Here is a 24,923-nt window from a genome sequence, read left to right as displayed (position 1 = left end):
AAACATCATCAGGAGCAGCTCTACTTCTGCTGAACAGCTCTGGAGCACTGACTGTCTTCATCCTGTGTAGTACATTTGTCTACAGTCCATGATCTCATAAGTCAAAGTGAACTCCTGCCTGCTGCTGCACTGGGACGTGTTTTCCTCTATTGCAGAATAAGTTTTTAAAAAGTAATTGTTATTCTTAGTGCTCAGATTGTGTTGGCAGTGACGGCCCCTCGGCTGCTACATCTGCTGTTCCATCCATCACCCCCATCAGGGAAGGCAGGCAAGAGCTTCCCTGTGACTTATCTGTGCCTTTAGTAGATCAGTACCACCGCTCAGATCCCTCAGACCCTTTCCTGTTAATTCGCATTAATCTTTTCATCTGAAGAAGGTAAATTACCCCACAGTGACACCGTTATCCCCGCAGCGCTTTGTACTGTTGCAAAGTCAGCACGACCCAGTATCTAATCTCAGCTGGAGCACGTTTGTCACTGTCACCAGGCAGGATCTGCTGAAATGCGCTGGAAAATCAACCTGCAAAGCTGCTCAGGGCGGCGGGACTGCGGCTGCAAACGGCAGCATTTGTCAGCACTGCGTTGCCCTGAGCGAGGGCCGTGTGTGCTGCTGGCTGCAGCGGGCCTTGCAGCCTCGGGCTGTTTGCTGCTGTAGGCAGAGGGCGGTGCAGCCAGAGCGCTGCAAGGAGAGCGGCTGGAACGGGCAGCAGCTGATGGTGGTTGTGCAGCCGGGACTTTCCAAACGGCAGCAGCGCAGACACGTCTGTGTCTGACACACGAGAGCGTCCGGCTGTGAGGGGCGTCCTGCAGCTGCCTGCGAAACAAGCGTCTTTTCACTCTTGTTCCAGACGCGCTGCTCAGCTCCGCCAGCACTGACCGCTCCGCAGCCGTTACGCCGCGCGGAGCGGGGCGCTCACACCTCGGCTGACCGGAAGTTGCTTCTTGCTTCCGCCGTCGCCTTCCGCCGTTGCCATGGCGACGCGTGGCGCTGTTCCGGAGGGATGGTGAGCGGGATGGCGGTACGGCGGGATGGCGGTACGGCGATATGGCGGTACCAGCGCTCTCTTGTCGTCCGCAGGCGGCCGCGTGGCACAGCGTGGGGCTGCCGCCGGCGGCGGAGGAGCGGGGCGGGCGGCTGCGGGCCGCCAGGCTGCGGGCGGCGATCGAGCAGGAGCGGCGGCTGGAGGAGACCCTAAGGGCGGTGAGAGCGGCGGGCACCGCGAGCGGGGGGAGCACCGGGGGGGGGTGCGGGGCGGGGCGGTGACGGCGGGGCGGTGACGGGGGGCCGGTCGTGCCGCGCAGGAGGAGGAGCAGAGGCAGCTGAAGGAGCGGCGGCGGCTGCAGGAGGAGCGGCTGGCGGCGGAGCTGGCGCGGCTGAAGCACGAGGAGCTGAACGATGAGAAGAAGAGGCAGCAAGTGCGGGAGAACAGGTACCGCCCGCAGAGCCGAGCAGAGCCTCCAGCTGCTTCCCGCACTGCGAGTAGCATTTCCCCCCGTGGGCACCGGGCTGTTCGCAGCATAACACACTCTATCTCTTCTTTTTTTTTCCCTCATCTCAGTCTCGAACTTCGAGAACTCGAGAACAAACTAAAAGCGGCCTATCTGAACAAAGAGCGAGCGGCGCAGATCGCTGAGAAAGAAGCCATCGAGTGCGAGAAAATGGTAATTCCGCGTGTCCTCCCCGGCGTGCAGCAGCCACCGCAGCGGGAGGCTCAGCTGGCACCGGGGGGGAAGCAGCAGCGTGAGAAGCTGCGTGTGGGGGGACACGGTGGTGGTTTCGGTGCCTCTGTAACACTGAGTGAGGCTGGGATGGATGCGGCACTGTGCTGCTGTTGTACAGTGAGCAGTTATTGCAGCACAGCGGTTGGAAATGTTAGGACTGTTAAACATAAACATAGAGCTGCCTTCAAGTGCTGATAGCTGCCCTCAAGTCATTTATATAATGGGGATTCTCTCCAAGGGTTCTTCCTGAGCTGAGACATTCTGTGTGGTGAGGCACTGAGTGTGTGTAGAGGGGAGACAGAGGCTGGTTTCATCACACAGCGCTCCTTCCTTGTGCTGTGTAATTTTTGAGTGGGCAGTAATGGAGTAAAAAGGAAACTTTTACAGCTTTTTCTTTTATTTTCTCCTATAGAAGCGTGAGGCTGAAATAGCCCAAAAGATGAAGGAAGAGTATGAAAGGGCAGCTAAAGAAGAAAGCTTGGCAGAACTGAGGCGAAATGAGGAGAAAATAATGTATCAACAAGAGCTGGAGAAGCAGCTCGAGGAGCAGGAGCGGAAGAAGCAGGGAGTCTATGATGAGTTTCTGAAAGAGAAACTCATGATTGATGAAATCATAAGGAAGATCTACGAGGAAGATCAAATGTTTGTGAATCTGAATTTTGATCATTTTTTAATTGCATTTAGTTTCGTATAGGATTGTAGGCTTTATTTCCTTGGCTAAAGGCCACTTCAGAGTATCATTCCTATTCAATAAGTATTTCTTGGTCCCATTTTAGTAACAAGAAATTGACTCACATGGATTTTGCTATTTTAAGAGCCAGAATATTCAACTTATTTCAGCCCACCTTGTGTCCTTTTCAGAGGGAGTTCATTAGTAAGTATTTGCAATTCAGACATCTGGTTTCCAGCTGAATGGGTAAGGATGGTCATTTAAATTGTAGTCTTGAATATACTGTTAATGGTGAGCACGTGGTCTGCTTAGTGTCACTCCCCAGTATAGTAAAAAACAATGCTCTTTTGTTTTCTATTTTATGCAGGGAAAAACAACTTAAATTGGAGAAGATGAGAGCAACTCAGACATATATCGAAGAGTTTAAGAAGGAACAAGCTGCGTGGAGGCAGAGGAAACGGGAAGAGATGGAAGAAGAAAACAGGAAAATTGTGGAGTTTGCCAACAGTCAGCGACAAAGAGAAGAAGATCGGATGGCCAAAGTTAAAGAGATGGAGGAGAAAAGACAACGACTTCAGGACATGGTATTAAAAGTTACAACTGTAGAAAAGTGTATTGTGTGTTTTTCTCTCTCACTTATAAATCCTTCCTCCTTGTTAAAGATTGCCCAGAATCTAGAAAGAGAGCAGCAGAAGCGTGACGAGATGGAACAAACCCGCCAGGAGTTGTATCTGGAAGAACAACTTGAGATGGACAGAAAGAAGGAGCTGGTGAGTGCTGGGAGCAGCTGAAGCACCGTCTGTGCTGGCGGTGGGGAAGCTCGATTTTCATGGACTTCTGCAAATAGGTGTATGGGTATTTTGGCACTTGTCAGGTACCACGCTGCTTATTATCTAGACAGTAACAGCCGCTGCCATTTTCTTCTCCAAGAAATCAGTTTGGCTGAAGATGAATTTCTTCAAAGTACTTAAATAAGTTGCATCTTTCTGAATTTTCGTTATAGGCAGAAATGGAGAAGAGAATAAGGCAACGCCTAGAATTAAGGCAAGTGTATGAAGAACAGCTTGCTTTGAAGAAGATAGCGCAGCAAGCCGTGCAAGAGGAGGAAGAAGCCTTCAGACAGCAGATGCAGGCCAAGTTTGCAGAGGATGATCGTATTGAACAAATGAATGCTCAGAAACGAAGAATGAAACAGCTTGAACACAGAAAGGCTGTGGAAAAGCTTATCGAAGACCGTCACAAACAATTCATTGCAGATAAAGTAAGAGAAGTTTTCAGTTTCACCCTTGGTCTGAACCAAAACATTTTACCATGAGAATACTCTATCCTACATCAAGGCCGTAGGGAAGGGTGACAGGAGAACTGCGGAGAAGTGGCTGGGGGGAAGGGGTGGGAGGCAGGCCCTTGTTTGGTTGACAAGAAGGGCATCTTTTTGGAGCTAACTTGTTACAGCTTAAAAGGTTAGAGCCTATAGATCCTTGTATACCCAGCATGCTCTGCAGGGAGCTCTTCAAGAGCCATGAGATCAGCTCAGCCTCCCTGATCAGCCAGCACAACTGAGGATGCGTATCTTGCTATTCGGTCTCTTTTGTCAGAGATATTTCTTCTACTTCACATGTACTTTGTTTCTTTTACACACACTTTTCACTCTTTTCAAACCTATTTGCTTGTGACCAAGAGTCAAAATTAAATGAAAGTTCAAAAATCTACTCCACCAAAAAAACAACCAACCAACCACACGCCTCTTTAATCCTTAGTTTCTGTTGGTGGAAGTAAATGTTCACGGAGCTGAAACTCAGCAAGACTTGCTTGTTTATTGTAGGAGCGAGAACTTGAAGAATGGCAGTTAGAGGAGAAAAGACAAGCAAACATTCGTGCAGTTATTGAAGAAGAGAGACAGAAACTCCTGAAAGAACACGCGTCTAAATTACTGGGTTATCTTCCTAGAGTAAGTGATTGTCTGTTAAATGCTTTTGTTTTGTTTTGTTTGTTCTAGAGACTGTTGTGTTTTTTTCTTGGCTAGTCTAAGGTAAAGCTGTCAGCCATGTGAATTACATGGAATAAGTATTCTTATTGTATCGGCTCTTGTGAGCTCACCCTGGATTAGAAAGCAGTAAAAGAACACTGGGAAGCTTTGGGCTGTACTGCCCTATTGAGGCCATGTGCAGAGCTTGCTGATTGCTTCCACAGCCCTCTGCAGAACCAAAGCCTTTGGGATGTGGAATGTAATTTTTAAAGCAGGCCTTTTCCAGCTAGAAAGGGCTCCAATAAAAGGCAGTTTTGACCAACTCCATTTGGGTTTTAGGAGCTGTGTTGTTGGCTGCCTTGTATGTCTTATATTGGCATGGAAACGAGGCCTCTTCCCTGTTACAGTGCAACAAATGGCAGGGCTCACAGAAGAATGGCAGCACTCACTCTGTTCATCCTTTTTAAAGGTTATAAAGATGGAAGCAACTCTTGTGACATGAGTGAAGTACAAATTCTTTGATATTACATTTCACCATCACGAAGATCAGCCAAATGAACAGAGAGCTGCTTTAGGATGTAAAGATGCGATTAGAGGAGGGAGGGAGTTACTCGGATGTCTAAAGAGATTATGTTCTGCAGTACAGGAACACACTGTAAACACAGCACATTTTATTTTTCATCAAATAATCAGTATCCTCATTTTGTGCATGAATTGGTAAGACTTGGAAGTAGAGACTCAGAGAGTTAATTTCCAATGAGGACTCAATTAAAGCGCAACACAAATGGCTGCTGCTTTTGATGTGATTTCCTGGTTTGAACTGTTGTGAGAAGCCTTGGCTGTTTCAGAGTGTCCATGGCTCGTGTACACCCCGTGGTACTGACGTCCTTTAACCCTGCCTGAGCAGGGTGTCACACTGCATGGCACTTCACTCACAACGGATTGGTAGCAAAGTTCCATCTAGCTCCGAAGTCTCCCATATGACTGCAGCACACCTGAAGGTGGAGATGAAGCCCCAGCCAAGAAAGTGCCTCTTTTCAGTGTAGTTTCTTGATTTTGCTAAACTTACAGATGTGCTCTGCTGCCTCAGAACGCTTTTATTAGAAACACAATGCAGGTGAACACTGTCTTTTGTCTAGTGCTTATGTGACAATCCTTAGTGGATTCTCACCATAGTTTGCCTGAATACAAAGCACTTCTAGGTAGCACCAAGTACAGCAGTTAGAAACTCGTCCATTGAGTTTTGGTGATGGTTTTCAGAGCTATTTGGTTTTTTTCAGAGGTAACACAGGTTCCGAGGATATAAGCTATACAATCATTTCCATTAAAAAAAGAATCAGAGCTCCACAATGATCTCTTTAATTTCTTTTTATCTTTTGTGGTGCTTCTTTCTCCAGGGAATACTCAAAAGTGAAGACGATGTTAACATGCTTGGTGAGGAATTCAGGTTGGCTTATCAGAAGAGAAGAGGTAATCCATCTTTGGAAGAGAGCTGAAATTCCCACTGTCTGCACTCCTGCCTTGCCGCTAGGTGTCACCTGATTGCTAATGAAGATTTCCATTTGCTGTTAACAGCAGGGAACTTGTTTTTGTTCTCGTAAAAATCTCCATTTTAAGACTGGAGTTCTGAACTGATGAACAGCTCGTCTTATTTCAGTGCACTTACATTTTTCAGGAATAAACTGCTACAGATTTCTCAATAATCTGTCAGCTACACAAATACAGCTGAGTTCATGATGGAGCAATGTTTAGAAATGCTTTCTTTCTTCAGCCACCCTGCAGAAACCTGAGGCAGTGTAAGCTCAGATGGGTATCACATGACAGACAATACGATGATCTTCATGCACTGTTTCTGTTTGTAAGTTTAAAAAGTATCTACATTTGCACTGTACTATTAAACTACTAATCTAAAGGTAAGTAATGTAAATCACTAATGGTAGACCAGAGTTACTTTGCTAGTAACTCCGTGACTTTGCCAGTAGAACCTGAGATGTAATTCTCATTTTGAGGTCAGTCATAGAATCATAGAATTGCTCAGGTTGGAAAAGACCCTAAAGATCATCGAGTCCAACCACAACCTAACCATGCTACCCCAACTCTAACAACCCTCTGCTAAATCACGTCCCTGAGCACCACATCCAAACACTTTTTAAACACATCCAGGGATGGTGACTCAGCCACCTCCCTGGGAGCCTATTCCAGAGCTTCACAACCCTTTCTGTATAGAAGTTTTTCCTGATGTCCAGCCTGAACTTACCCTGGCACAACTTGAGGCCATTTCCCCTCGTCCTGTCACCAGTGAGAAGAGACCAGCCCCGCTCTCACTGTAAGCACCTTTCAGAGTCATTGCTAATAACCACTTCAGCACGTAATCAAACTCTTTGTGTCTCATGTTTCTACCAAATCACTCTCAGGGAGGAATCCACTGAAATAGCTGAGGTTTAACAAAACTTCATCAGCCAGGCCTTTATTACTCATGTTCATTAGTGTACATCATATGCTTGGCTCATCTACACCCACATTTTTATCTAATACTTGGTTATACTGATGAGATCATAAAATCTTCCAGGAGATAATGTATGTAGAGCACCTGTGATATGGAGCCATCGCTCCTGTCTGTATCCAATACCAGTATATAGTGACCACAGAAATATATAAATATACATATTTATTTTTTACCCTAAAGAAAATAGGAACTTTAAACAATAAGTTGAATCAGGTTATAGTCATTCTGGCTTCTCTTCAGACGGAATATTACCTCATCTATCAGTTCTGAATGCTGAAACAGAAGAACAGATAACAAAGTTCACCCGCTCTCTGTGCCCCTTGGCTCCTTACAGAACAGACAGCAAATCTGCACTGATGTGACATTCCAAAGCAACCTATCAGGCGTTTAAAAGTGAAATAATTTCAACGTGAGCAAAATGACCAAAATCCATTCACTGAGATCTATTTGTTAACTATTAGCATACACTTGTAGTGCCAGAACAACCTACCGGCTGTTTTGTATTTCAAACAAGTTTGAATCAATCATTTCCCCACTCAAGAGCTTTCATGAATTCCTCTTCAGTAAAAGAAAGCATCCGAGCAGCTTCAATGTGCATCTGAAAGAGAGAAAAAATGAACAAATCAGGAGCAGAAGATACAGCAGCATGAATGACAAACACTGAGATCTCTACATGACTGGAAGGGGCTTCCAATCCATCGTGCTGTGGTTTCGTGCTCTGGTTCTGATGGAGGCTCACCTGTTTAAGATGAAGTTGCTGTATGTATTTTCTTCAACAGTTTGATTTTATAATGTGAGGATTGTGATACATGTTATGGTTAATATCGCAACTTCAGCTCTAGTAAAAGGACTGGAGGCTTTTCTTAATTCTTTGTATAGCTTTAAATATATATATTTTTAACAGAGCATAGAAATTACTGGAAAACTGACCATTCCTGTGGACTCTTAAAAAGCACATAAGGAATACTGTGCATTGTTACAAGCCAATAACATTCAGCTAACTTTAAAGCTATACAAATCAAATGTATCACTAAGATTCAGTCAGAGCAGTAGTGCTGCTAAATGTGTGATTTCATGTTCAATTAGTATTTTAGCAAAAGGATAAAGCAGAGCATTAAATTAATACACCTTGCTGAGGGATGGCTGTGTTGCTGTAAGTCATGGCCCATTATGGCACATACACGTAGGATACAGAACAGTGCCTTGAGTGGAACAAACAGAATGTTAAGCTTACTACAGGGCTGCTTTCTGATTTAAAAATACAATTGTTCTCAAGAATGTCACCAAGGTGACTGAGGAGAAAACAGGGACTTTCAGGCCAGTGTATTTGCACAGAGCTACCACTCAAAAACGAGCAGCAGCCAGAAAGCCCTGCAAGTTCACTGCTTTGCAGCTGCTCTCACAGTAAATGTCACAAATACGCCACGCATTCTCACCCCTCTCATCCTCATCTCTTATCAACATTTCTAGTGGCAAGGGAAGCGTCCTGGGTAAACAGTTCTTGCTTAGAATGCATTTTTTAAACACAGACTATTTTGAAGGAACCAGGAACAGTTCACATCTCCCAGGTGTCTGATTTTTCCCTGTGTATGTACAGACGCTCTGCTGGTTCCAAACAATGCTCGGTAAGTGTCTATCATTCCCACAGACAGCCTAAAACCCAGGTTTCGTTTCCCTAGATCCCTTTTAAAACTAAGACTTTCTGTGATCTTGAGGCAGGCAGAGGACATCTAAAGGGACCAGTTTGAATGCCAACAACTACTTGCTGGCAACTGCAACTCATCCTGCTAATGGATACTCTTTGGGTGCTTTTTTTATTCCCTCTGCTATTCATGCAGTAACGTATCCTCACCTTCAGGTGAGGTGCATCACAATCCACAAACACACTACACAAGTGAGCCAGGCCAGGTTTTCCTTAATTTAGCAACGAGCTGCTGTGAAATGAAATAAACCTGAAGTACTTCTGGTAATTATGAATATTGGTGTCAGGTGAGCTTAGCTGCCTTTCCCAGCTCCTTCTGGTGGGAGGGATAAAGGCAGCATTAGTAGCATTCTCAAGTTCTTCCAGCTCCTGCCTGTTCTGAAGGGTCAGCTACCAAGCAGCAATGCTTTTCTGTGAGTACGTGTTTTTATTAACTTGTTATAAATGTTATAAACCAGTTTTGATACAGTATTGATAAGTTTTTTGGTCTTTTTAATTTAAGTTTTGTGAAGCTTATCTGATGCTGGTTTGGGTTCAGTCAAGCGCTGTCCCTTGGTGCTCCTTTCTCTGAGCTGGCGCTGCAGAGAATGCGGTAGCTCAGGTCTAGAGTATCTGTTGTGTGAATGCTGTGGTTTTTCTGTTCTCAAAATAACTGTGAGCAGTTAGGAGTGCAAGGCAGGGCTAAGTTAGCACTATTTCCAGTGTTTCTTCTTGGTTCTGCTGTGGACAGAAAAATGCTTTTACTGGTGGTGCATGAGCAGTCCCAGTTGTTCTTATTCCGATTCCCTGTCCTCCTCTGTTCAATGTAGATGTAATCAAAATCCCAGGGTGTATTTCCACAGTGTAGTTCTCTGTTCCTAAGATAAGTATGTGCAGTCTGTGTTAGGAAGTTGTCACTTCATACAGAACTGTTCTTTCTCTATGGAGGCTCAACAAGTTCAAGTGTTTATTAAGTGTCAGGTTCTCACCACAGTTCTCTGAAGGGTAAATGCTCTTTTTTCTTATCATAAAGGCTACTCCTTGTAAGATGCTTCTGCTTGAGTCACCATTCCTTGCTTTCTTTATCTGGTAGTTTTACTTTACCACTGATACTTCAAATTTGGGCAACATCTTATACAACAAACTCTTTTCACTTTGATTTGCTTTCATCAAAACCTACAGAGTCTTTCACTTTGTTCCAGCTCTTCACATGTACAGAACCCCTCACAACACAAATACCAAGAAGCAATGTTAATAGAGAAGGACATACTTGGAGAACCCAGGAAAAACGTGGGGCTGAAATGTAATGGTTTAATCATGAGAGGGCACTAAGGTACAGCTGTTGATAGAATAAGAAACATGCTGGAGAAAAAGACACAGCAAAACCTCACATGCTAAAATGGATCATATTGATGCAGTGCCACAGAAAGCTGCCTGCCGGTACTGCCTGAACAGCGTTTTGCTTCTTAAACAAACAGATACTCTTGGTCTCAAAGCTTGTCAGTGTCTCTCACCATGACAAGATATATTCCAAGTTAGGAACTGAGTCAATTCCAAAGAGGATGGTAGCTGTGTGTGCTAATGAAAGTGAAGTAGCTGCTCCATTGCACTGAAAATTCCTGTTCTTGGGGCTGTGGTTTATGTGCGTTACTTGAAAACAGACAAGTTTAGCCACGTTATTTGAAAAGCAACAATATTTAGGTTCTTACCTTTTGTCTCTTTAAAATATCAATTAACTTCAGCTGCTTTTTGAAACCTGCTATTAGTTCTCCTTTTTGTTTCTGCAGTTTCTTATTTTCTGCTTTTAATTCTTCAATTGTTTTGAGTTCTTGGTTAGCTACATCCTGCAATGGGAAGGCAAGAAATGTATTATACATTGAAGTAAAGCTTTAACCAGAGAAACTTGGCGTAACATTATAAAATGGCAAATATTAGTCAAAACATCAGGAAATGAACTGGATGCCTTAAAATATTCCCTCACCAAAACTTAATAAAAACTCAAAAGAGGGTATTTACTGGCTTCTATCAAGATAAATATTGTAGTTTGCCTGTGTACTTATTAGGTGTTTAAGTCTATCTCCCTCTCTTTTTAGGCATGTCTAATTTCAAAAATGAGGGGCAGAAATCAGGCTCCGATTCTCTTCTATGCCTCTCTTCCTGCAGTGCTATCAGTAGAAATAAGTTACCAGGCCCCTTGCTGAGCTGCTATAAGTTACTGCTGGGGTAGCCTGTAGAAGATGGCATACTTCCAAAGCTGATCAAGCCTCCGGGTTCCTTCTAGCATTACTGAATAATCCCAGACTTTGTTTTTCTAAGCCACCGTACCTTGTTACTTTGCTTCAGTTTATTCAGCTCTGCTTTACACCTCTCTGCTTCTTCCAGGGCCCTATTTAAGCGAACTTCTGTTGCACTCTGACTGCTTGCAGCTTGTTTTTGTGCACGCTTTAAATTCTCTAATTCCTACATTGGAAGCAAAGGATAAAAACAAATGTTATGAATTGTGGTATTTTAGGGTATGCTACAAAAGCAATGTACAGTGAGGCTGATTCCATGAGAATCTGAGCGGATTAGCGTGGCCTGCAAACAGAATCAAAGAACGTGAATTTCACTACTCTGGTGCCCTTTTTCTTTTCCTTTCACCTTGTACATCTTGAAGATGGGTATGTCTTTCTAAAACTCTCTTACAGTTCCCTTAAATGCACTGTGGAACTGACCATGTGAGACCATGGGATTGCCTGGAAAAAAATGAAGTTGTATGTGCAGTGTAAAAATTGGCAAGTGCTGCTGTGTCCAACCTGGAGCAGATTCCGGAACAGCAGCTAATATTGCAGCTGCTTTTTCTTTTTTACCTCTTTTTCTCACAGATTCTCACATGTAATTAACAACAAGAAGTTAAAACAGCCTGCTTAAGGTGCCTCAGGGTAGCAACTATTTCATCTAGCTGAAAATAGTTCATCGAGTGTTTATGGCAACAATCAAAACAGTTCCCTCTCATCTCTGATAAGTATTAGTGCTGCAGGTCAGGAAATAAGGAAAAGAGACCAAGCTGAGAAACACGGTAATGGAGATTAAAGACTGGGGAATGTAGATAAAACACAAAGTAGAAGGGATGAGCAGTTCTGGCACAGTTTGTCATTTGTGAAGAGACTTTAAAAGAAAGGCTACCAAAGTTTGGGAACCTGAAGACATTCTGTTAAGCAAACAAGGAAAGGGGCTGGCCTTTTTGTTAGCCTTCAACTCTCAGGCTCTCTTGTTTCTGAATTGCCTTTCTCCACGCTCTCCCTTCTCAGTATTTTAAAGTAGCACCATTATTTGTCATGATCAAATCAAGTAAGAAACCTTGTCAGCTTCTAGAAAACGCACCAGATTAGGAATAACTGAAGCAAGTGAGGTAAATGCCAAGCAAAGGCAACTGAGGAAGGAGACTTATATTCTGTACAGCGTGTTCTGTCTACCCCATGTTTTGAGTCAAACCTTCTCCTGGTTCCATTACATTTACCACCCAGTACTGGCAGTATTACACCATTTTCTTGTCAACCCCTCCAGCTCTCAGCAGTTACAGAAAAACTGCTCTTAGACAAAGTTCCAAACAAACAAAGCTGGGTGTAAGGCTGTCTGCTCTGACTGGGCATCCAACCCGCAGTGGCTGCTTTACACACAAGACCATTTCAGAGAACAAGGAGCCATCCTTTCCTCCACTTGTAGTTTTGTTTTGTTTTTTTGGTTGTTTTTACACTTTCAAGTCTTCTATATGGATTTGATGGTAGTTTCTGTAAAGGTTGCTTTGTCTCCTGCTTATCTGTTGCATAAAATACAGAATGCGACCGTAGAAGCAGAAGAAAATCAAGTAGCAAAATGGATCATTTCTTCCTCTTACAAAGTGATTAAACACTTCAAAATACACTTTCCCAAACTGTTGTCAAAGATGGGAATGTGAATGGAATTGATGGATATGAATCTGTTGAACTTGTCTGAAGGGAGCATCTGACGATTTTCCCCCACTGTGAGATAAATGAGATTAATATCTGCAGTACCTTTTCTAGGGCAGCAACCTCTTGCTGTAATCCTTCGCATTTTTTGCTTGCTTCTTGTGATAACATCTTGTACTTCTCAGCCTGACACTGCTGTGTGCTCATCTTTCGTTGCAGTCTCCTCCTTTCTTCTTCGGTATCTTTAAGCTGAGATTTTAAATTCTGATTTTCATCATCCTGTTTGTCAGCAGTGAGCAAAAGCAAACAGAAAACATTGCAGGAGAAAAATGCGATAGCCATATATTTGCACTCTTATTTACAAAATACATGCTGTAGATATGAAGGTTGTCATCTTGGAAAGCACTGTTGGTTTTAAATCCTGAGGTGCTTCCTGATGGATTGCACAGTGCGTGTGAAGACAAACTAAGAAAACAAACCACCCATTTAGCAGGGCACTACTATGAAAAAAGCACCTATTTTTCTCCCTGTGTATTTTTCTGCAGTCTTCTATTCCTGCCTGTCCTGTGATAACACGTCAAACATTTAATCCCCATCGTTCAAAGGCTGTGAGAACAAAACAGTGATGTGAACAGTAATGTGAATAATGGCACAGAGATATGTGGTGATTTCTTGTGAGAAGAGCTAAATGTACACATCAGGAAAAGAAGAGAATATAATTACTAAGAAATCAGTCCTTTATGTTTGAAGGGATTATCTGGTTTTGACTTAAAAGCAACCTAATGTTCCCGGATACGTCAAATCCAAGTTTCTCTTACCATCAAGAGAATCCTATATTAGCTCTGTGACCTAATGGCAATTACAGCTCGCATTAAGCCTTATAATTTAAAGACATTCTACTTTTATGACCTTTTAAAAACTGTAAGTGAATTCTAATGTAAGTTATCTCAGGGATATATTATGTCCTTCATTTCTTTAACAAGGCACGTACAGAAATGGAGTCTCTCCCTACCCTTCTATCCTAAAAATCTTGCTTGAATGCATGCTTCTCACATGAGAAATGTGTGCTTTATCTTAAGTGTTCAGTGACCACAAACACCTTAGAAACTTCCACTTCTGGATGTTTCCAACAGGCTTCCTTCTAATATAACTGTACAGTGATTTGCCAATATGAAAATTATCTGATAATAAGGTTACTTCTGCACCACATAATCTAGCACCCAAAATGATGCACAGTGTGATGGAAGCAGAATAGGTACATTGTTTTCTGCTGCCATCTGCTACAGTAATGGAACTTCATGGCGTTCTGGGTGTGGAACAATGAAGTTCAATAGCTGCTGACAAAATGGAATTTGATTTGGAAGTGAAAACGTCCCTAAAATCTGATGTTGATACATTCAGATCACAGCACAGAGATATGAAAATGCAGAAACAGCTGCACTGAAACAAAGGAAATACAGTAAAGAGTAGAAATATAAACTAAAGGAAAAAAAAAATATATAGGAGAAATATTTTCTGAGGTATCTATCTCCAGCAAAAAGAAATAAATATTGTCATGCTCCTTAACTCTAAATCAAAACCCTGAAAGAAAACACGTGGGTTTGTCATTTGTCCTAATAGTCATCATCAAATTGGTCCTGGGGGACAGGAGGGAAAAACCATTCTGAAATCAATAGACTGTAACTAACCATCATCTCATTGTGGAAAACAGAAAGTCAGTTCAAAGACTGTGCTTGTTTAGAAAGGTCTGAGAAAGAGGCGCTCCTTCTGGCAGAGAGACACAAACTATTGCAGGTTTTACCTTTTTAGAGGTGTCTGAGCATTTCAGACAGTGCGGATCAAAAAGCTCACTTGCAGTATACTTGAGCAGAAACATACCAGGACATCCTGCATTAAATCTGTAGTCTGACTCAGTGAAATATGCAATCTCAAACACAGTCCTTCAGAACAAGTATAATCTTGAGAATGGTCTTTTAATCTATTTTAATCAAAATATCCCACAGTACCTGACTAAACTGCTGCAAGTTATCTATCGTCTCATCCCATCTCTCTCCCCCTATTAGCCAGCCCTGGGCAGCACTTGTCTTCCCTCTGTATACCATACTTGGCTGCTACCATCCCTTCCTCACCCTTCTCAGGCAGTGACAGACATGGCACTCTGCATCAGTGTGTGCCCACAGAGCTGGGCACATCTTCAGCACCAATCGTTCTTTTCTGTTTCTTTTTTCCCATGCAGAATGCTTTCCTCATTCTTACTTCAAGGTCACGTTTATCCAGAAATCACTAATCTCAATTCAAAATTCCTGGGAAATTAAGAAAACACCCAGAGCCCTGGTTCTTTACTAAATGAAGGGGAAAAAACCCCTTAAAAACATAAATAAAGGTGAGGACATTCTGATTATTTGTAAAAGGAAGGGGTTTATTTGTAGGGATTATTTGTAACAGGCTCAGGGTTTTTTCACAGATAAGAAAACTTACCTTTCTCCTGCATTCACCCATGATGCTATCCAGCTCTTCCTGCATAACTCGTAACTTTGCCTTAAGAAACCTGACTTGTGCTTCTGTAGACATATAAAGTTACACTTAATATCCCCAAAGACTCATAACTCAGTGCAGAAAAGAGACAAGACCAATGTAAGAACAATTCATTTTCTTCTTTGTTTAAATAGAAGCATTCTATGTTGACAGTTCACTAAATTGAAATAGGAAAATTGAAACTAACATTTCTAAACAAAGGTTGCAAGTTTCTCATTCTTAGGGAAAGCTTTGGATGGATTTTTTCTTTTTAAGGACTGGAAAGAGCACCTCTAAAATATCAGAGCCAGTTTTCTGGGGCCTTTTGTCATACTGCACTATATATATGTTATAGCATGTGTTAATCTTGAAGTCAAGGAAATTACACCATAGGGCAGTTCTACAGTGCCATCAATCTGCAGCTGTAATTTGTGTCATTACAACTAACGTTATGCTGCTCAGAACAAGGAATTGAATGTAGGCTGCAAGCCCCTCCTAATAGGTAAATACCCCCCTACAGAGCAGTCTGTGCTTTTTTAAGAACACTTCTAACAATACTGCGTTACCGTTTCTCTTCTTAAAACATATTATATATAGGTATTCACAACATCCTGTGGCAGTAGGTTATTTTATTCAGTTACAGACTGCGGAATGCTCAGTTTAGTTCGCTTTAAACCCCATTTAAGGTGGTGTTTGCTACTGTTCCCATTACAAAAAAGAAAACAACAAACAACCCAAACCAAGCAACCAGCTTTCCTTTTACCTATAATGACCTGGTTACAGAATCTTTCCTCAGAGTAAGGGTGGGCCCAGTCCCTCTGTAACAGGGGCTACTTAGTATCTATGTTTACTTGCTTGTGATAATTATTACTGCTCTGCAAGATTACGCTGCTAATCTGCTCTGCAACAATTTCTTTTCTACATTAAAGATGAACTGCTGCTGCCTGTGAGGCATTTGGGGCGTTCTAAACAGGCAACGACAAACTTTAGAAGGATAAATCATTCCACGGTGTTTTCAGTTCACTTCATGGTTAAAGTAACAGAAATAATCCTCACTCTCATGAGCACCAATAATAACTCCTCTCGGGGTGTAAGATTCCAAAGCAGTACAAAGCAACGAAATGGAGTTATAATAAATAAAAATCTGAGGATCTGTATTGGAAGATTTAAAGTAAGATTTGCATACAATTACATGAGGTGAAAAACCAAGCTATTTCTGTGAAATGATGCTTGTTGACACACAGCTGTTAGATTACATGAGTTTTTTTGTGTTCCTTTAATGGCTGCAGTGAATCTGACTTCATGCTCACTTTAGCCTTGTAAGAAGGCTCATCTTCCTTTAGGAATACTTAAGAAAAACCTTTTCATTTTAACATAATTTCAGGGCACAAAACTTTCTTTTGCCCCCCCAGGAGAAACCACTACTAACAGTCAGGGAGTACAAATAACGTATGTAACCATAGGAGGAAACCTACCTGCTCCAGTTTCACTTGCAGTGCTTGGAATAATATCATCATCCAGACAATCTGGCAAGTCTCCTTTCTCTAGTTTTCCTTCAATTTCATTCACTGTTTTTGCTAAAGAAAAATCAGTGCAGTCCTCCAACACTGCACCACCATCAGCAATTTGTGTTTCCAGATTGATTTCTGAACTGAAACCAAGCAGAAAGGAAAAAAAAACAAACACAAGCACTATTTTACATTTATACTATAAGGCAAAACGTACAGAAATATAGTATTTGTTATATATATATATAAGTTATATATATAACTTCATTGCTTGCTCTCACAAAAACTAATCAACAGCAATTTCTCATTTTCTTTATGTAAAATACTATTATCTTCCTCACGATTATAGCAGCTTATGCATTATAATGTAGAAGCAGATACATTGCTATTTTCTACTGTTGTGATTTTAGTACTGTCTCTTTCTCATCCAACAATTTCATACCTCAGTTAGGGAAAGAAACAGGAATGTTCTTTTGGACTTAACTACTGTCTTAAGTTTCACTTCTTTTTCCCTTGTCTGTTAGCTCCTACATCTCATGTCTGGATAGGAAAGTTCATTAATCTTAGGAGTTGCAATAGTTGTTATAACAGCAGCGAACACAATGTGTACAACACAGATGCTACACAGGCTTTCTCCTACAGCTCTGGGTTCACCTTATAGTTTCTGCACCTGTGCAACACCGTTCCTAAATCTCATGATATGGTGCCAGCACAACCTCACTGGAATCAAAGGGGTAGAAAGGGTCCACAAGTGACTTCCACATCCCCCAAAAAAGATATTCCTGGCCTGCAGTGATTCCATGTTCTGTCACTATGCAGACCATTTTTTATCCTATTTTTATGTGTCCATGCTTTCTCTTGTGGCAGTTTTTATTTGCTCTCAGGATTTTATCCACAAACATTTTGCTATTATTTCTCTACTCTTCTGTCCAGAACCCGATTTCTTGGTCTTATGACCCTGAATTTGCTATTAGAGATGTAGCTATTCAGCAAAAACTGAAGACCCCAGAATGCTGTGGTACTGCTACTGACTTTCTCTAGTTCTGTAAGCCCTAGATTCACCAAAATAGCAGAGAAACTAGAAGGCCTCACGTTTCTCATAACAGGTCTGATCACAAATTAGCCTGCACCACTGGTGGGCACTCTGTTTGCCCCAGATGTACTTTGAGTGTGCTCACTGGGCACCCTTTTACTTATGGAGTTAGCAGAGCCTAACTTTGTCAGCCTCCAGAAAAGCTTGAGTGGAGGTGAGCTTAGGTAACCAGACAGCTACCTGGGGGAGCTGCACTACAGAAAAAGTTTGGTGCATTTAGCTGTACAGATATAGATAAATGGAGAAGCATGTATGAATAAAAATAGCCTGATGAGACAAAAACCAAAATTCTTAATTATAAACAACAACAAAACACGTGCATAATATACCTCAAAGTTGTTCTTCTCCCTTTGTTTCCAGAATGCGTTCTGCTCTGAGCCATGGGTGCAGAAGCACATTTCTTCTTGTTAGATGGCTGTAAGATTTCCCAGAAAATAGGGATTTTTATTAGTTAGTTAAGACTTTTTGATAGTGTGTGTTTTGTCTTTTTGTTTCCCCCTTTTCCATACATCCAAGCCCAACCTCTGATTTCCACAGTCTCAGTATCTTCAATTTTTTTTCCAGTTTTAATTGTACTAGTCATTATCTTGCATATTTTATGCCCATATGTCCGAATTATATATACTGAGTCCTTGTAGGATCTTTTTCAGAAGCACTCATAATAAGTTAATTGATAGGAAAGCTCTGAGGTATTATCAAGTTATCAACTATTTGTTGTGGACTGCATTTCTTTCAACACTGCTTATCATATCTGCAAAAATGTCTTTAAAAAAACCCAAACAGTATTGTTGTAATCTTAAGTTCCCTACAGAAAGACCTAACAATATTTTGTTTCTTTCACACACGTAAATGATCTTCAAAAACGAGTCTACCGTACTCTGAGAAATAAGTGTGAAGAACAATCTGGAAACTTTAACTCATCTGCTGAAAGACTCAATGTAATTCTAATTGGAGTTACATTAGTTCATTCCTAATTTAAATCTCACTTTTCCATTGCATTTTCCATCCTGCATTACATTCTTTTGACTACAAGAAGACTGTAGTATTGCCTTTAGTCTTATGCTGGGGAAAGGAAGGAATGAATTATGTTCCAGTGTTCTGTACTTAGAATCCTTAAATCGATGTTTGAAACACTGAGCGCTTCTGACAAGTGACAGAAAGCTTTTACAGAAGAGAAATTTAGAATACAAAAATTAAATGTAATGGAAGCTTATTTATCCAGTGGTGGAGCTGTAGAAATAAGTATTGGAGATGCTGCTCCATCTGTCCCTCTAACAGTCTGCTCTGAGCATCCTTTTCCTCAGGCTTCCTACCGGTGTAACCCCCCTATGCAGCATGGCCTCAAAAACAGAAGTAATAGGCAGAAGAAAAATTAGAATAATTTTGAGTTTGATACCTTGGTGTGAGAATGTGTAAGAGATGAAACTTTAAGACAGAGTGGATCTCTGCAGAAAAAGAAGAATTAAGTTCACTGAGTGTGTATAGCAAAAATCAACATTTTTGTGATAAAAATCCACCATCACCTGAATTAGGAGAGTAACATCAGATACATCTACCATCAGCAGTATGTAGGAACATATGCCAGGTCCAATCATAAGTTCAGTCTCATTCTTGCAGTCTCATCTCTATCAGTCTCCTGAGTGATTACCTTTTTCTACCTCTTTTTTACAGCTTCTAACTCCTCAGTTAACACATAAGCTTATATTTGTAATGAATTTTAAATGTCAGGCACGTCAAGTCACCGCAACATTTTGGCCCAGCTGATCTGGACAAATATTTAGGTCCTGCCTTTAAAAAAAATGTAGATGCCCATTCATCAACAAGAATGATCTGAACAAAGCTCCAGATTGTATTAATCCAAAATAAAAACATACCCAAACAAAACCAAAACCAACACGGGAGAAATTATCTGTGTGGCTGGCAACAGACTTCAAGAATAGGATGATTAGTTTTTGTCTATTTACCCTACTTTCCTCACGCTCCCCTCCTATTGGCTAGTTTTATGGAGGACGTAGAAAGTGAGGAGCTGTTGCCACAGAAATAAGAGTTATGTTTTCAGAATAATATGAAAATACAGCATTTGATGCTTGAGAAAACAAAGTGTTCTTATGATCAATAGACTGATCTGGTCCTGCTGAGTCCCTTGTCCCCTGGCCTTCCTCACAAAATAAATAAAAACCTCATTGCTCACCGAATTTCTTAAATTTATTTATCCCTACTGGGTTTTTTTCCTCCTTCCCACAGCAACCCGTTTTTAAAGCCTTGCAATCCAGTTCTATAGTTGCTTGGTGAGTGAAACAAATGTGTAAAACCCCAAAAGATATACAAATAGTAGCTGGACAGTTGCAGTGACACTGAAACAGAAGCTGATGTTTAGCAATTCCATCTCAGCATGTAAATACGAGGTGCATGTGCATGAGCAAACCCTTTGTGTTTGCTAATCCTATTCAAAGCCTACACCATGCCTGCCCATGCGCACACAGATCCATCTCCGTGAGCCTGGTGATGCTCTGAATAGCAGTAGTGTAAACAAAAGCTGATTTCAATGCAGTGTCAGTGGAGCTGCTTTGTCTCTAGGTAATTCACGTTTCTCTGCAAAAACATAAGTAATGGAGGAGATTTTATACTTATTTTAAAATATAATTCTCCAAAGAGAATGACTTGAATATTTTCTTATTAATTTTTGCCGCTTGTCTTTTTTCTCATTCTATCTCCTACTTAACCTCAATGTTTTTCCCTCATTTCTGCATCTCTAGTGTTCATTTGCCATACAGGAAACAATGGAACTTGTTTCAAAAAGATTTTAGGTGCTTCCTTGGACTTACGGCAAATTTGCTTGCATAATTTTGCAGGAAAAATACATATCAAATACTTGGAACTAATCTAATTGAATGGCCTCAATGTTTACTCATGGATAATCACTGTGCCTGATTCCTAACATACTCTTGTATTTTTTCTTCACTCCAGCATGGGATTTCAATCCTCTCTACACATGTTTACCATAATACAGACAGTGCTTGTTTTAAGACCTTTTAATTTATATAAGTAATTGGTAGAATAGCTGCTGCTCTAATGCACTACTTACCAACGTTTTTGTAACGATTCCAGCACTTCTGTTCATTTCAAATGTATACCACCACACTTGTTAACTCTCTTAGTGGGGCTGATTCCTCTGATCACATTCATTTGTGAAATTACTCATAATTCAGCTTGGTTTTGAAGTTCATAAAAGCCTTCTGTCAAGTGTTCAAAATTCAGCCAGCAGAATATAAAACTGAAGAAGATCTATGTACTAGAATATGCCTGCAGTGCATGGCTATACTGACAAGAGATGGTGTTTTTTGAATTCGTTTTTTTTCCTGACCTTCACACCTTAGGGAGACAGCCTCAAAATAGCTCAGGAATAACTGTTACTATAATAGCAAAGGCTTTTGCTGGTGTACAGGCTTCCATCACAGACTTCTTGACACAAATGTAGTAATCTAGTAGATCAGATCCTCCATTAAACTGTATATTAGCATATCTCCAACTTAGCCACTTTCAGCGCTATCAATATACGTACCTTTGAACAACTGAGTGAATACTGCCAGGTACCACTCTACAGCTAACAGATTTGAACATAAAGGCCAAAACCCACATCTGGGCATAAATTCTTACAGAGCGAAAGTATGTAAAGTGCAATGACAGCAACATTCCAGACGGTGGCAGCTGAATGTTTGTCTATCTTGGATTTCTTTGTTGTGGATTTTTGTTGTTGTTGTTTCTTTAAATAGTGCATTTCCTGTTCCACAGCATTTAACCCAAGTAAAATTAGAATGAAGATAAAAACTACTTCTTTATAAGCTAAACTGGTTAAAAGCCACCTACTGCTGAATGTCTACTGTTCTGTACTGTAAATGAACCTGCTTCTTTTACTTGCATTTTTACAGATACCTGAACTACTTAGTCTCCTAGATAGAATACTTCAGCAAAATTAAGACTTCTCTGAAAACAAGGAACACTGGGTTAGTATCAGTTATTTAAAACAATAGGATAATATTTAGACTCCACTAATCCAGTGGTCTACACTACAAAGCACAGCTAGGACAAGTCAGGGAGCACAGATGATTACCAGAGATTCCCCATGAAATACACACAGCAATTGTAAAGTACATACCTCTGTTTGCCATCTTCACAGTACTTAGTTTGTACGGAAATCGGTCTAGACAGTGTCTCTTGTTGGCTCTTCTTTATTAAGGAAAAGAAATAAGTCAATTTGGGGAGAATATGAACTATTAAAGAGAAATTATATATTCGTAAATCATGGTGGAAATATAGAAGACACGGTAACTTAAGTCTACTGTAGAAAAGGATTGTTAAAGGTACCGTGGAATCAAAAAACTGCTGCAGAGTACATGTCTTCTGCAAACTCATCTTCTGAGATGCTGTTACCCTCCCTTTTTCTCTGAAGTTCGGGCATAGGAGGTAGAACAAACTTTCAGTTTGCTGTATTGCAGCATAAGCCTTAAATATAAGCCTTCATTCATACAATACAGCCATAATTCAGACACTGATATGTTGTTACGTTCTTTAGAGAAGAATTTAGTCAAACACTGAATGTTGAGATATCTTCTGTGTTGCTAAGAAATGGTTAGAAAGCATAATCCAGAGCTAAAAGTAGTTATCCTGCTTTCCTTTTTAAATTTTGACTTGTTTCTCTTTTGTTGTTAAATGTGCATCTGTGCGATCGGGCAGTGCTACATGGTTTATTAAGTGTCCCAATAATATTTGATCCGCAGCTGTGTTTAGAGGAGTTTGGTTGCTGTTTTTCAAAGGAAAGAGACTAGATGCTATTTTGGGTGCTTCATCTGCTTCTGTTCAAATGCCACACAGCCTCAACTTACCAGAACTCTAGAGGAATGTATGCTTTCATAGGACACAAAGAATGACGTTCAATAATAGGCAAAATGTTTTGGTTTTCAAACCTTTTTTATTTGAGTGAAACCATATTTTGAATATTTCTAATAAGAAGGGCACGTTCTGTAAAGGCGTCTTGGGTATAAAACAGATCACCCCAGCTCTCTTTTTTTGTATAACTTGACCAGTTTTTCATATAAAAAATCGGCACAAAGCCACACCAACATTAAAAGATAATACTAACAATAAACAGGAACTTTTTTTCCTGTTTTAAGAAAGTTTCCTTTTAACTGAATACATATTTTCTATTTATATTGCTTATCCTCGGTACTCCTTTCAGCTTCAGCCATGTATTTCACTAGTTATTTCAGCATCTGGTTTTCAAACACCAAAATAGCATTTCATTTAAGATATAAAACCGTCTGCAGAGGCTATGCTTAAACATCATAAAAAGCTTTTTTAGCAAATGCTCTACATGGTTATGCGAATATCCATTTACCTGATGAAATTCTATTAAAAACTATTACTGCACGTGTTTTTAGTAGAAGCTTACAGTTTTGAAGGAAGGGAGTTGGGAAGAGGCAAGAAAAGCTTAGACTGAATTTGAAACCAAACTACTTTTAGTTGTCATGGTCAAAATAATTTCTTTTGAAACTTGAGCCTGTGTCCATGTGAACCAAGGCTGAATTACATAACAGCCTGCATAACCTACTCACCATTACTTCTTCGGTCTGACGCATCAGCTTTTCTCTTTTTGCTTCTAATTCTGCATTCAGTCTCCTGAAAAAGTACAGTAATAATGCTTGTCAATGAGTTTCTGAGAGATTTAAAGATGTACGTGTGCGCCTGGTAGCATCTGCCTGAACTAAGTGAAATGTTAATAACTCCTACAATGTTAATAGTTAATAACTCCTACAAAGGAGCAGCAAATTCTTCACGTTGATTCAGTGTCCTGGCTTTCTATCAAATCGATAGTAATAAAACACCATGTACGCATGTTTAGACTATAACAGAATCAGAGAATGGTTTCAGTTGGAAGGAATGCTTAAAGGCCATCCAGTCCAACCCCTCTGCTCTGAACAGGGGCACCTACAGCTCCATCAGGTACTCAGAGCCCTCCAGGGATGGGGCAGCACCACCTCCCTGGGCAACCCGTGCCAGTGCCTCACCACCCTTTCTGTAAAACTTCCTTATATCCAGTATAACCCTCCTCCTTTAGCGTGAAGCCATTTCCCCTTGTCCTGTCACAGCACACCCCACTGAAGTGCGAGTCCCCCCTTCTTTCTTACAGCTCCCACTTGAGACACTGAAAGGCTGCTCTCAGGTCTCTCCCCCAGGCTGCACAGTCCTTCTGACACAGAAAGGGTGCCCTTGTTTTCTGTCATGTTACTGCTTAAACCATATTTTACATCTTTAACTCCACAGCACTTCTGTTTTCAGTCACGATCCTGAAGCGTACTTCGAAGCAGGGACTAGAGAAGCAGTCGCGTTCAATGACGTGAATATATAATTAAAACGTGTCACTGTGTTTATATGCAGGTTAGTAACGCCATTTTGTTAAGTAGTAGCAAAACCTAAAGCCCCCGAGCGAAGCAAGGCCCAACGCTGTACACAGCCACGCTGCGGTCCCCGCACGGCACGGTGATGGAAGGGAAGAAGTTACAGCCTTGCTCTCAGTGCGTTGTGGGACAAGCGGTTCAGAGACTCGGACAGCGAGGACCGGCTCCCCGCCAGCCCGCAGCGCTCGGTGCCGGGGAGGTGAGCAGGGTCTGCCGCCGCCCCCCGGCCGCCCCTTACTTGTAGTGCTCCTCCCGCGCCAGCAGCTCGCCGCTCACCGCATCGCTCCCGGCGAGCACCGAGGGGCCGCCCGGCGCTCTGCACACCTGCAACGAGGGCGACTCAGCGTGCGGCCCGCACCCTCTGCACCGCATCGCTTCCCGTCTCTCGCCCACCCCCGGCTCGTCACCCCGCGCCCAAACCGCCGCCTTACCCGCCACAGGCCGCTGCCGCCCGCCGCCATTTTGTTCGCGCGCAGCCTGCCGCGCGGCGTCGCCTTCTCCCTGGCAACCGACCGTCCCCGCTCGTCCCCCGTCCCCTCCGCCTCTGTGGGTCGAGGCACGGCTTTCTTTTCTCCCCGCCGCGGTCCGTAAGCCTTGGCAAGCCTCTCCTGGCGCCGCCGGGTTTCGAGAGGCAGCCACGTTTCAGATCTTGGTGCCAAGTGGAGACAGTGAAGCCATTGGTCATGCGTCCCCTCACCGTGTGGCAGCCCTCTAGCAGCGCCCACCCGAGGGCGCGGGTGGATGGACCCCAGCCCAGAGGCCCCGGAGTGTCACTGGGCTGCCGGCCAGTGGGGCGAGAGAGAAGGGATGCTGTCTGAGGTGCCATTATACACGATATTGTACTAAATCTTTATTGCTACTCTTCCTTTCTAGCCTTTTG

The 24,923-nt window shown here is 41.9% G+C and overlaps 2 protein-coding genes across 3 annotated transcripts; one reads left to right on the top strand and one right to left on the bottom strand.

Annotated features, from left to right (window-relative positions):
* The first annotated feature begins 937 nt into the window (after positions 1–937).
* MNS1 (meiosis specific nuclear structural 1) lies at positions 938–6,271 on the top strand. Of its 2 annotated transcripts, XM_072345363.1 has the most exons (10): positions 938–1,003; positions 1,078–1,200; positions 1,302–1,429; positions 1,559–1,661; positions 2,134–2,363; positions 2,759–2,975; positions 3,054–3,161; positions 3,395–3,652; positions 4,214–4,339; positions 5,755–6,271. In XM_072345363.1, the coding sequence occupies exons 1-10, from the start codon at positions 1,001–1,003 to the stop codon at positions 5,851–5,853; spliced, it is 1,395 nt and encodes a 464-aa protein (XP_072201464.1). In that variant the 5' UTR covers positions 938–1,000; the 3' UTR covers positions 5,854–6,271. The 2 variants fall into 2 exon arrangements, with proteins under 2 accessions (XP_072201464.1, XP_072201463.1); XM_072345362.1 differs by lacking the exon at positions 938–1,003 and having other exon boundaries at positions 1,029–1,200.
* Positions 6,272–6,800: 529 nt separating this feature from the next.
* TEX9 (testis expressed 9) lies at positions 6,801–24,869 on the bottom strand. The gene is given in 13 exon segments (XM_072345360.1): positions 6,801–7,461; positions 10,254–10,388; positions 10,870–11,004; positions 12,579–12,752; positions 14,952–15,034; positions 16,463–16,638; positions 17,918–18,003; positions 18,985–19,033; positions 21,745–21,815; positions 23,201–23,264; positions 24,282–24,367; positions 24,475–24,780; positions 24,783–24,869. Coding segments are annotated over 13 exon segments (1,530 nt in total). The 3' UTR covers positions 6,801–7,383.
* Between the last annotated feature and the right edge of the window lie 54 nt (positions 24,870–24,923).

Source organism: Excalfactoria chinensis, chromosome 10 (genome assembly GCF_039878825.1).
Source record: "Excalfactoria chinensis isolate bCotChi1 chromosome 10, bCotChi1.hap2, whole genome shotgun sequence".
NCBI lineage: Eukaryota > Metazoa > Chordata > Aves > Galliformes > Phasianidae > Excalfactoria > Excalfactoria chinensis.
This window is presented reverse-complemented; position numbering and strand designations above follow the sequence as displayed.

Coding starts and splice junctions, on each gene's coding strand:
- MNS1 (XM_072345362.1), top strand. CDS start 1,045: ATGGCGGTACCAGCGCTCTCTTGTCGTCCGCAGGCGGCCGCGTGGCAC. Junction 1,201..1,301: donor TGGAGGAGACCCTAAGGGCG/GTGAGAGCGGCG, acceptor CGTGCCGCGCAG/GAGGAGGAGCAGAGGCAGCT. Junction 1,430..1,558: donor CAGCAAGTGCGGGAGAACAG/GTACCGCCCGCA, acceptor CCCTCATCTCAG/TCTCGAACTTCGAGAACTCG.